Genomic DNA, 12,153 nt, shown 5'->3' with positions numbered 1-12,153 from the left:
CAAGATTTACCAAATCCAATTCATAGCTTTTTCGTTAATCACAAGAGTCTCACTGAAGATGGCGAACCGAGGAGTTGTAGGGAGCCCAAGGCAACCAAAAGCAGAACAGGGCAAAGGTCTTCTAATTTGCAAGGGACTTTCCCCCCCCCCACTCCCCCTCCCCCATTATGCCCATTCTCCCCTGGCCTCTTCCCTCTCCGCATGACCTTGGGTGGGTGGGGGGGAAGGGTCTTGTGTTATTCCTACTGGGAGAGGGCAAGAGACATTAAATCACAGTCTCAAAAAGCGTAGCCTTCTCTGGCGGGGCAGCAGCAAGACTGTCTGGTGGTGGCAGCAACTTTGCCTCTGCTTCGGGTGTCATGTATTCCAGGTGGTGGTGGCCCCAGACAGGGGTGGTCAGCAATTGCCAGCGCTGGGGGAGAAATGAATGAGGCAGTGGCGTCAATGATCAACTCAAGGCAGCACCTCAATTTGTTCACTTTTATTTATTCACCTGAAATAGTCATATCTGGCTCGAATTAGCCCCGTTGGGGATTGGAAAGAGAGTTTTTCTACTCGTTTGTACCATAAAAAATAGGGTGTTTAAAGTATAAAGCCCCCTCCCTCTCTCCCTCTCTTGGAATGAAGGCCTTTAATTAAAGTCACACCGCGACATATTTAAACCATCCAACATCAGTCAACCAACGTTGCTCAAAAGTTCTTTTTATTTTTCTTTTATGCTGTTGCCCCGAAAGATCTTTTGAAGAATGGCTTGATATTTCTTAAAGGCACAAATCCAATCAATCAACTGATTATTGTCCCTGAAACTCAAAAGGCCTCTTTTACAACCATTCAAAAGCCACAACTAAGTGCAAAATGAGAACTAAATGAAAAATTTAACAGGCAGGATAAACCCGGATTACTCTGAAAGTTCTGGATAGAGTTCCTGATGTATCTCCGTGAATCTACTGATGGTGTATCTTCTTGCCCCTTGCCCCTTACTTTTGGCTTTGCACAATTGCAACTTCATTCTATAAATGCTAGCAGATTCTCTTTCTCTGGCTAACCACCCTAGTATTTGTTTGTGGCTATACTTAATAGACCAGCAAGATTATACACAGGCAAACACCTTAACTGCTAAATGAGATGGCAGGTCTTGTTCTTGGGCACATTGTCAAAGTTTTAACCAAGCCTTTCCAAGGACTAGCACAGCTCCATCTCTGAAAAAATATCTCCAATGTCACTGACCCCATCATGCCATGAGAAGGAAATATAAACTATATTTGAACAAGGAGGAGCCAAACCCTAGCCTAGCCTCACTATAGTATCTTCTCACACTGTGCAGAATTCCAGGTGTCCCAAACAGACAAGCCTAACAAGCAAGATTGTTCACTGGGCTTCAGGTAGAGATGAGCTATTGACACTCACCTGTTGGAAGGTGCCCTTGCTTCGCAGAAGTTTGTAAGCGACAGTGCAGGGGATGCAAAGCATGGAGGCAAGGGCCAGCATCCAGCCAATAGCCTCCCCCCACCAGGGGTAGACATAGGTCTTGTTGTAAGTCAGTGGCTGATAGTTTACCACGTGGAACAGGAAGATGCCCTGATTAGGAACAGAGGAAAAGAGGGGGAGGGAAGGAGGGAGACAGGGAGGGAAAGAGGAGAGACCAAAGTGAAGATCAAAGTAATTTCAAACTCTCTTCCTTCCGAGTTTTGCATTTTTAATGACTGAGTTATCTGTTTGCCAACTGAACCCTCCTTCAACTTTTGACATTTTGTCCCACTTTTACACTTCATCCCATTCTGCACTTTTAGATAAATTGCTTTTTATGTTGTTATTTTTTTTAAATTGCTCTTTTAATCAATGTGTTTTAAAGCAGACATCTTGTAAAAAAAATTGAAAAATGATTCCAGTCAGGGAAGGAAATAATTTCTGACATCTGAGGTGCCAGCCAAGTAGCTCTGACCTCAATAAATATTAGATGCAAAGTGTGTGGGTTTTTTTCTGCTCCTAGGAATTGCATCCGAAAATGCTACATGCTTTGAAGTCACTTTTTTTTTTGCTTAAAATATTTCTTACCCTTTATTAATGTGCTGTTAGATTGTTTTTAATGTGTTGCCTCTATGCTGGTCTGTGAACGTAATAAAGATTTGGTTGAATACATTGCCTCTGTGTTACACACTTTGTGCCTATCTTCATCAGCAGCACAAGAGAATATCATAATTTATAATGCATACTTTCTTCTCCATGCATTCGATTGTAATACCGTTTGAAGTATTTGGCTATTCATTTTGATTTATCTTTTTTGAGGTTGAGGATGAGTGGAAAAAGAGAAATATATTTTTTTTTCTTCTTCCAGGAAAGCAAGGCAATTCCTGTGTTCGTTGAAACAGGAACATTTTCAGATTCGCAAAAAGAGGAATATTATGCATTTGCACCAACATAGTACTGTCAGTTGTGCCACATCTTTTGAAGTGGGTGCAAGTAGCAGTTTAACAGTAACAGAGTTGGAAGGAACCTTGGAGGTCATCCAGTCCAACCTCCTGCTCATGCAGGAGACCTATACTAGGGATTTGAACCGCCGAACTGCTGACCTTTTTGATCAACAAGCTCAGCGTCGTAGCCACTGAGCCACCTGTTGGATACATGGATAGAGGAGATGAGCTTGCTACTAAGCCTGCCAACCACCATCTATTTTTAGGTTTTACTTTATTTATTTATTTTTTGGCTGATTCTAATTTCAAAATGTCTGGAAAGCATGCCACCAATTGTTTTTTTTTTTTTTAATTTGATTTATATGCCGCCCTTCTCCGAAGACTCAGGGCGGCTTACAATGTGCTCAGCAATAGCCTTCATCCTTTTGTATATTTATACAAAGTCAGCTTATTGCCCCCACAACTGGGTCCTCAATTTACCTACCTTAGAAAGGATGGAAGGCTGAGTCAACCTTGAGCCTTGGCGAGATTCGAACCCTGCAGTAATTGCAGGCAGCTGGTCTTAATAACCAGCTTAATAACAGGGTGCCTTAAACCCCTGTACTACCAAGGCTCTTTCTGTTGTTAGCAACAGAAAAGGCTCTGGGGCTCCAACAATTGTTGAAGGGGGGGCCTGAATGACCCCTAGGTTGCCCATCCCCAGAGTAGATTCTAGAATACATTCCTAGGTAAAAAGGAATGTTAGAGATGAGTAGAGAATGTGTCACTATAGTACCTGTGAAAAATGTATGCAATGGGAAAATTGACCAGTTAATATGTAGGAATAACCTTATGCCATTTTAGCATGCATGCAGTCAGTCAGTCAGTCAGTCAGTCACTGAGTGAGTGAGTGAATCAGTCATTCTTATGTCTTTCCCACTTCTGCACATGTAAAAATGCATTTGAACTTTTCTATGGAGAATTGTGTTCAAGTGTCTGTTTTTAAATGCAACATTCTCTAAAATTATACTGTGTATCCCTGAGCATAATGGGCTTCTAAATATATTTTATCCCAAGATGTGCATATCTCAAAGTCTTTTGGTCCATTCTGTAAGCAAGAACTATGAGTACAGCAAAATTCAGGGCATCGCACCATCCAAAGGCAACATATGTTTCAATGAACACATTGCTCTGGGAATTCCAAAGCAGGTCAATTCCCACAAGAATTCACAAAAATGTAATTGCTACTGGATATGACACAGATATCCAGGTTATTTTAAAATAAGCAGGGGAAGGTTATAGCCAAAAATAGGATGGATTGGGGGTTTTTTCCCTTTGTTAGTTTGCTGTAATGCAGAACAAGCTTTTACAGCAACTTTTCTCAACTCAAGCGCTAACTCTGGCTAGCCAGCATTGTGGATAACCAGGCACACCTGAAGGGCACCAGGCTGAGGATAGTTGACAAAGAAAACTAATAACAAGGTTCTCTTTTTTAAAAAATAGAACTGAACATGCCCCTGTGGTTGACTTAATGCAAAAGCAGAAGTAGGAGGTCATTTTGAATGAATCCTCTTTGTAAATTTGCCCGTGTCCTTAAATTTCAGATTCTCTGGCCACCATAGACTGCAGGGCATCATTATATCACCTAAGAGTGGACCGCCTGCGAAGTGTGGCTCTCCATTTTTTCTACCCCAGCTTTCAGGATCCTTTAAAAAGCATTGCTAAAAAGGGGGCAGGAAAACATTGAGCTGATTGAATATATATATTTTAAAAAAGGCATGTGGACTTCTCAAAAATTCTCAAACCCTCAGTGTCAGCACTTCAACCTGCATTTACTCTAGTGCTGACATAAGAAGGAGAAGAGGGGGCAGCTGGCAAGAGGACGCTTGACTTCTCACCTACTTATTTTCCCTAAAGATAATATCCCCTAGATGAGATGGGAGGGGGGACATTCCTGGGAGCTTAAGTAGTAGATATGGGGAGAGTGATTTGGAAGAGGGCCAATGAGACACAGAGAATTGGGGAACGGAAAGGGAAGGTTTGGGGTCAGGAAGTCAGAGTTGGCTACGCCACGATCGGGGACAGGTTGTCGTGCTTAATGAAATGAAAGATTTCTTCAAAGACTATCTGTTTGGAAATGCAATTTATTTTATTTGAGACGACATCGAAACCTGACACTCAGATCAAATAAATGAATGAATAAATATATTCACCTCCCCTTCCAGGGTCTCCCTTCCCCCCCTCAAAAAAAAAAAAGGAAAGGGGGGATTTGCTATCCAAAGGTTGCTTGCTATGTAGTATAAAAAAAGACCTCTTATATTGATCCAGACTTTGAAATCAGTACAGAGTCGTTTTAAAAAAAGCGATTAAAAGGATCTTTTTAACAGTGGTGAGTTTGGGGGGAATTGCCCATTCCCTGCTCACACAGTTTGTATCATAGCTATGAGTGCAATTGGAACACAGTGCAATCTGTGCATCTAAAGAAAAGCAAAAGAAAAAACCAAAACCAGAAGTACATAAATGCCAGTTGGAATTCTATGTACCACTTGTAGCAGGAGCACCCTTTCCCAATTCAGATGCCCTCAACCCTCTTTAAAAAAAGCCCTGGAGATCTGGCTGTCCCCTGGCTAGGATGTTACATGAGCTGCTAGGATATGTTAGTCTGTGTTATGTGAATGATTGACCCCAGAACTGCATATTCTTCTATGAGATTCTTCTTATGACTGATGCATTTCTTTAAAAAAATTTTTTTTTAAATCTGATAGCTGCCTGGTTGCTTGGTGAGTGGCAGCTATCTAAATCAGATAAATGAGTAAGAGCAACACAGTTGTGCCAGGGACTAGCAGTCTAGAAACAGCACTGGGCGTGATCAGTTCAAATCTAGTGCAGAAGGAAACCAAATTTTCCGAAATCATCAGGGTTTTGTCCTCTTAATAGATGGCGAACGTAAGCACGAGCTGCCTCGTGTATATTAAAGCAAAGTCAGACTTGTGATAATTATATTGTTTTCAGAAAAGTGTTCAGGGTCAGAGATGTGCCTAAGAGGGTGTGTGATTGCATTTAGTTATCTTTGAACGGTTTTCTTGTTTTAAATAACCATTTATGTGCACGGATGCAGAGACGTACATCTGAATTTGGATGGGAGCTCTACCATGGAAGGAAACATTTTTACTCTTTTTGCATCCCCCTCCTCTATATCAGGGGACGTTTGCGTCTCATCTTTGCTGCCAGTCCAGCCAAATAGAATTTGGAGAGTCAGAGGGGATAGGAAGGAGCCCTGGCAAAACATCAAGCCCTTGTGCCAGCGATTTGTTGAACTAGGAGGCAATCCGAAGGTCCAGAAACAAAATACTCTTTTTTTTTTTTTAACAAACTCAAGGACACCCAGTATCCTTAGTTTCTATGATTGCACAAGTAACCTTTGAATGGGAGGGAAAGGAAAGGGCAAGCATTTTCCTCTGAATGCAATGTACTCAGTAAAATGTCAAGTTGCTACTGGCTAGGATTGAGGTATCGCATAACCTTCATACTTAATCAAGCTCATTTTTAAAAACTGGCTGGGGGGAAAAAAAGTTGTTGGAAAAAAACAGCCTAAATGGGCCCAACTTTAAGAAAGGTCTTTCTGATTCTGGGTTCAAGACCCAAGTGCCACGAGATGGGGTGAACTCCCGTCCTTGCCAACCTACGGTGTTTCCCCAAAAATAAGACCTTGTCCTATATTTTTTTGAACCCCGAAAGAAGTGGTTGGCCATATTTTCGGGGCGGTCTTATTATTTTGGGGCACGTGGAGCAAGATGGGCTCCTCTTGCAGTCTTACCTGCTATCCAGCTCTGTCTAACCCTAACCAGAGGAAATGGCGGGGACCAGCTGGACATGTGTTTGAATATTTTCAGGGAGGGCTTATTTTCAGGGGGCAGCTTATTTTAGTGCATGCGCTCAAAAGCGTGATTGGGCTTTTTATCAGGGGATGTCTTATTTTCAGGGAAACAGGGTAGCAGTTTGAAAGAATGCAAATGCAAGTAGATAAATAGGTACCACTTCGGTGGGAAGGTAACAGCTCTCCATGATGTCATGCTGACCAAATGACCACGGAAATGTCTTTGGACAGCACTGGCTCAATGGCCTTGAAACAGTGATGAGCACTGCCTCTTAAAGTTGGCAATGACTAGAGGAGTAAAATCTGCAGGGACTCCTTTATTTGAGGGGTCCTTGGTGCTCTCTGAGCTTGGTTGTTTTCTTGAAGATGTTTCATTACCCAAACTAGGTAACACCATCAGTGCTAGTGGGGTTTGCTCTCAGTTTATATTCTGGTCTTTGCCTGTGTGGGGGGGTTGGGTCCTAGAAGTTCTTTGGTTGGGCTGTTTGCTGTTGGCTTCTTTGGCAGTTCTTGATTGGGGTTTTATTTATTTGATTGTTGGTCTGATATTAACCTTGAAGTTAATCTATGCTGATCTGGGTACTGATTGCTGGTGGAGAGGTGCTTGGGTCTTTTTGTTCCTTTTCGGGCTGGGTGCATAGTCTATAGATGTTGTTAATGTCTATGTCGCTATTGATGGCTGAATTGTCAGAGTGCCAGCCTTCTAGAAATCAACTGGCATTTTTGGACTTGGCTTGGTCTTGGATGGTCACATTTTCCCAGTGGAAACTATGGTTAAATCTATCTATATGCCTAGCAATGATGATGTTACCTAATTTGGGTAATGAAAAGTCTACAAGAAAACAAGCAAGCTTAGAGAGCACTAAGGACCCCTCATGTCAACCCTGATCTAGCAATAGCAATAGCACTTAGACTTATATGCCGCTTCACAGTGCTTTACAACCTTCTCTAAGTGGTTTACAGAGTCAGCACATTGCCCCCAACAACCTGGGTCCTCATTTTACCAACCTCGGAAGGATGGAAGGCTGAGTCAAATATTCTCCTTTATTGCTCCTTTTACCTTTTTCTGATTTTGCACCCATCCCTACCTCCGCCACTCCCCACCCACCCCCCGCATGACTTACCACACACACTACGGGAGTAATGAATAACCAGCACCACTTCATGTAGGGCAGAGGCCGGTACCCAATCATCCGGGCGATGTCATCCATGAAGCGGTCGGCTCCTACAAAGAAGAGAAATGGAAGTTGAAGACATGCTGTTTTCCTCCCACCTGGTCCACGTTCTCTCCCTAGATCTCTCAACGCACGGAGGACAAAACGGGGCTTGAGAAGAAGGTGGGGAATGGCAAGTAAATGCTGACTTTTCTTTCACTCTCCCTCCCTCTTTCCACTTACCATAAACCCAGGCAACCACCACACACTCCCAAAAGGCTTGCCAAAGCAACGTGATTCCACTTGCAGAATAGTTGTCGAAGAGCTGAAAGACGTACATCCCACCCTACAGGCACAGAACACAGGAGAGGAGCCAATTAAGGAAGTCATTCGGAGCAATATTGTTTATTGGTGTATGATGCTGGCGGTGGAAATGAGAAAATGTAGGAGCCTGTGTGAACAGCCCATCCCCAGAGCTCCATCCAGCTTCTCTGTCTCGCTCTTTTAAGATTAAGATAATCTGTATTGTCATTTCCTATATACACAATGGCACGTGTTAAAATGAAATCCCAATGCCCGCTCTCAAAAGAAAGAAGAAAAGTTGGGTTTTTTGCAAACCGAACACTTTGATTGATTCACAGAAAAGATAATACTAATCATTCATGTACCGTGTTTCCACAAAAATACGACCTACCCCGAAAACAAGCTCTAGCCCGATTTTCACACCTGTGCCTAATTTAAACCCTACCCCAAAAATAAGCCCAAGTTACACCCCTACTACAGTCTGGTTGTACAAGGTGGGGCGAGGTACATGCGTAAAAATCAAGCTAGGGTGCGGATGGGAGGGGTGGAGCTGCTCCAGCTTACCTTAGGACTGCCGCAGCTAGGACTCTCATGCCCCAACACCTGTCCCGAAGCTGCCTGACGCCACTGCCACCACTCATGCGCTCAACAGCACAAGACACCATGCAGCCTCCTGCCGCACGTGGCGGCACCGTCATGATAAGCCACATGGCGAGCAGCCGTAGAAGTCGGGCAGCGCCACGACAGGTGTCAGGGCATGGGAGGCCTGGCTGCGGTGATCCTAAGGAAAGTGGGTAAGACATCACCCCCAAAATAAGTCTTGATGCTTATTTTGGGGCCCAAAAGAAAATAAGAACGGGTCTTGTTTTTGGGGAAACATGGAATTTATTTGGAATTTTCTGAATCGCTCTTTAAAAGGGACCTGGAGTGATTGTCAGACATGTAACAGGTCTTGCAGAAGAAGACAAGCAAGGCTCCTTTTGCCTGGATGACTAGAATAGTTATTTCTGTGAATGCGTTTAGAGTTGGAACCAGATGGTCATTACCATAATAGATTCACAAGGCTGCCAAGCCAGAGAGACTCAAGCAGCTTACAATTAAAAGCTCCCCCTAGGTGGAATCCATTTTACAAAAAGGATCGTCTTTCTTCCAGCCTTCAACTCACCTGAGTCACCATGGAGAGATCAATGACACAGCAGACAAGGCAGCAGATGGCGGCTGTGATCTCTCTGCGGGGTGAGGCTGCCGCTGGCTGTGGAAACAAGTCTAGGATACCGGTGATGAAGCCTTCTACACCCACAAACTGGCAAGAAGCAAGGAGACATTCACCAGTGGAGAAATTAAAAAATAGTCAAGTTGGGGACCATGACTATGCAACTGTAGCCCAACTTCTGTTTGTGTATTCCCCATGTGTAACATCTTAAAAAAGAGTGGAGTTTTGATCAGGTTTACCTTGATCCTTCTCCCAGACACCCTGATCTCCTTGGCAATGTCCCAATGTCCGTACCCTGTTCTGGGTAGCCTCCCGCTGCCCTGCGCTTATAACATCTGACCCAGCCTGTCCTCTCTAATTGTGTCAGCCACGACTCCCATAATTCCTTTGCTGGCATCCTTTTGGACCAAAATGGAGGTCAATCATGGGACTTCAAATCTAATACAGCATCATTTTGGAGTCACACTAGATGATATGTTAAATGCGTGACTGCTGTACATTCTCACCACGTCTCCCCGAACTGCTAGATTAAAACAAAAACAAATTGCAGATCTAAATTCACTTACATCTAATGCAATGCACTTTGGTTCTTAGGCGACAGGATGGCAACTGGCCAGAAATATTATGGGTAGCGTGAACGATCTCTTCTTACAGAGCCCTTTGAGCATGCCCAGCAGTAGCCTAATTAGCCCCGCCAAATGTATGACAACAATGTAGATGCAGAAGAAGCCTGGTAGGGGAGATGTCTGACCTCAAGAGGAAATTGGATGTTGTGGCGTGAAGGAGTACAGTTATCTTGAAGGAGAAGGTCTTAAAGAGAGCCTCAATGCTTTCTTCCTCACTCCTGGTCATTTAGATCAAGATTTTAACTACCTTGTTGTCCCTATCCTTTTGTAATTGTGGATAGCAGCAAGAATATTCCTGATCCTCTTGTAATGAGAAACACCTTATCAAATCAGTTCTGCAGATACTGCTGCTACAACGGGCTTGTCCAACCCACAATTCACGGACTGCATGTGGCCCCGGGCAGCTGGCAATGCGACCTCACAAGATCATAAACTTTTACCATCGTTATGTGATTTATATACATTAACTGTATTACATATTTTATAGGCAATTCCCCTTCACTCAGTGTGGCCCAGGCAAGCCAGAATGTTGGACATCCATGTGCTACAAGGACAGGAGGAAGCTGGGGGGATTATTAAAAAAGTTGACAACTGTATATCTCTATTTTTCATCTTTTCTACACCCCCGCCCCCATGAATGGTTACCTGGCTGTCCAGACCCAAGACAAGAAGCATGAAGAAAAACAGGGTAGCCCAGAGTGGAGACAGCGGCATCAGTGTTACAGCTTTGGGATAGGCAATGAAGGCCAAACCAGGACCTGTAAGACAAAAACAATGCGCGAGAATGGAGACTGCAGAAAAGTCTTACAAGTTATAAGAAACTAATAGAGAAGGACCTCTTTGGAAGAGGCTTTCAAGGCCTCAGCCAGGAGTTCACAATTTTTCTGGAACAGGTCCATGCTCAACTTTCAGATGGTAGATGACCTTAAGACATTTATTCTTAATTTGATCAAAATTTAACTGCCTCTATCAAATATAGCACTAGCACTTAGGCCTATATGTTCTGACCTACGCTTCCTGAGATAGTAAAAAGCACACAATTAGTCCCAAAAACCCTCTTTTTATTTCAACGGCTGTGAATTCTGTTCATTCACAGCCCGTGATGAGTCACAAATAGTTTGTAAAGAGTCTGAGAGAAGTCTGCCGCAGTCCTTCGGGATAAGGCTGATAAGCACCCATCTTTATCTCCCTTGACACGCTGCCAAAGACCTAATTGGCAATTAGCTTTGCAAGGCCACACGGAGCACAGAGTCAAAACGGAGCTTTAGAATTTAAACCAACCAGCACAAACAAAGTTGCTTCCTGCAAAGGCTTACATGCCTTTGCTCCTTCTTTATGTCTTATGGAAGGTGCCAATCATCTCCAAGCCTTACTCCTGAGTCTCCCCTTTTGTCTTAATTGTTCTTGCCTTCTGGCAGCTCTGCGCATGCGCACACTGGGAACAGGCTCCCCGTTCCTGTGCCTCGCTGACGTCAGACTCTGGAGGCTCCGGAATCAGCACATAACTCCCAGATGGCCCTGGCCCCCATCTCTGCCTCTGATGCAGAGCCCTCATCCGAGCCTTCCCCAGACTCCAGGACTGGCCCATATTCCTCCCCAGCCTCCTCACTGTCCAACTCTGCTGCCAACTCCGCAGGCTGCGGGACCACAACACTATATACCGCTTCATAGTGCTTTTACAGACCTCTCTGAGTGGTTAAAAGAGTCAGCATATTGCCTGCCAACAATCTGGGTCCTCATTTTACTGACCATGGAAGGATGGAAGGATAAGTCAACCTCGAACCGATGAGAATCGAACTGCCAAACTGCAGGCAGCTGGCAGTCAGCAGAAGTAGTCTGCAGTACTGCATTCTAATCACTGTGCTACCACCAAGACTACTGTCCCGCAATATGTTTAACTCAGTTAAACCTTCGACCTCATCAAAAATTACAATTCACTGCTTAAATTTTAGAGGAATCCTGGGACTGCACTGAAAGCTATCCTAGGTAGGAGACTGTGCACCTTTGGTCCTGCAAATGTTTTTCCTAACTTTCTGCTTAAAATCCTTTTTTTTTAAAGGAGATCCCACTGAATCCAGGTGCAAAACAGGCATTCTAATACTGAGGTACTTTCACTCGCGCAAAACCCTGGAAAGAATCTGCCTCTCAAAAGAAAGGGAAAACCACTGGCAGGAAGGAAATTCTGACTGCTGCTCCTTACCTGACTCTGCCACCTGGGAGATGTCTACCCCCTGCTCTGATGCCATGAAGCCCAATACTGAAAATACTACAAAGCCAGCGAAGAAGCTGGTGGAACTGTTGATCACAGCCAGGAGATATGCATCCCTGTAGAGAGGAATGGATAAATTCAACACAACCAGAAGTGGACACTTTATAGCCTCAAGCCTCCTCCCTTATCCAGAAGGCAACAGAAGAACTGCTGTGCTTCTACATCACCTTATGGTCCAAAGCTCCAACTAGCCTGGAAATTGCACTATTCTTTTGACCTGGAAATCCTTTCCACTAATACTACAAGTGGCAGTGATTGTTGTGTGGAAAAGGAAACACACAATGCACGGTCACAATTGAACACACATTATGGAAAACACCC

General features: G+C 43.9%; 1 protein-coding gene across 1 annotated transcript in view; it reads right to left on the bottom strand.

Moving 5' to 3' along the window:
* Positions 1-205: 205 nt before the first annotated feature.
* Positions 206-12,153, bottom strand: part of LOC139312200 (sodium- and chloride-dependent creatine transporter 1-like) — a 29,676-nt gene continuing 17,728 nt past the window's right edge. The window contains exons 9-15 of the mRNA XM_070936799.1: positions 11,764-11,888; positions 10,209-10,321; positions 8,890-9,027; positions 7,665-7,767; positions 7,392-7,492; positions 1,408-1,578; positions 206-412 (exon numbers count right to left, since the gene is read on the bottom strand). Coding sequence (XP_070792900.1) covers positions 266-412; positions 1,408-1,578; positions 7,392-7,492; positions 7,665-7,767; positions 8,890-9,027; positions 10,209-10,321; positions 11,764-11,888 — 898 coding nt within the window. The 3' untranslated portion in view covers positions 206-265. The remainder of the gene's footprint in view (positions 413-1,407; positions 1,579-7,391; positions 7,493-7,664; positions 7,768-8,889; positions 9,028-10,208; positions 10,322-11,763; positions 11,889-12,153) is intronic.

The sequence above is a fragment of the Pituophis catenifer genome, unplaced genomic scaffold, assembly GCF_029215685.1.
Source record: "Pituophis catenifer annectens isolate HBS135680 unplaced genomic scaffold, rPitCat1.0.hap2 SCAF_2, whole genome shotgun sequence".
In the NCBI taxonomy this organism is placed as follows: domain Eukaryota; kingdom Metazoa; phylum Chordata; class Lepidosauria; order Squamata; family Colubridae; genus Pituophis; species Pituophis catenifer.
This window is presented reverse-complemented; position numbering and strand designations above follow the sequence as displayed.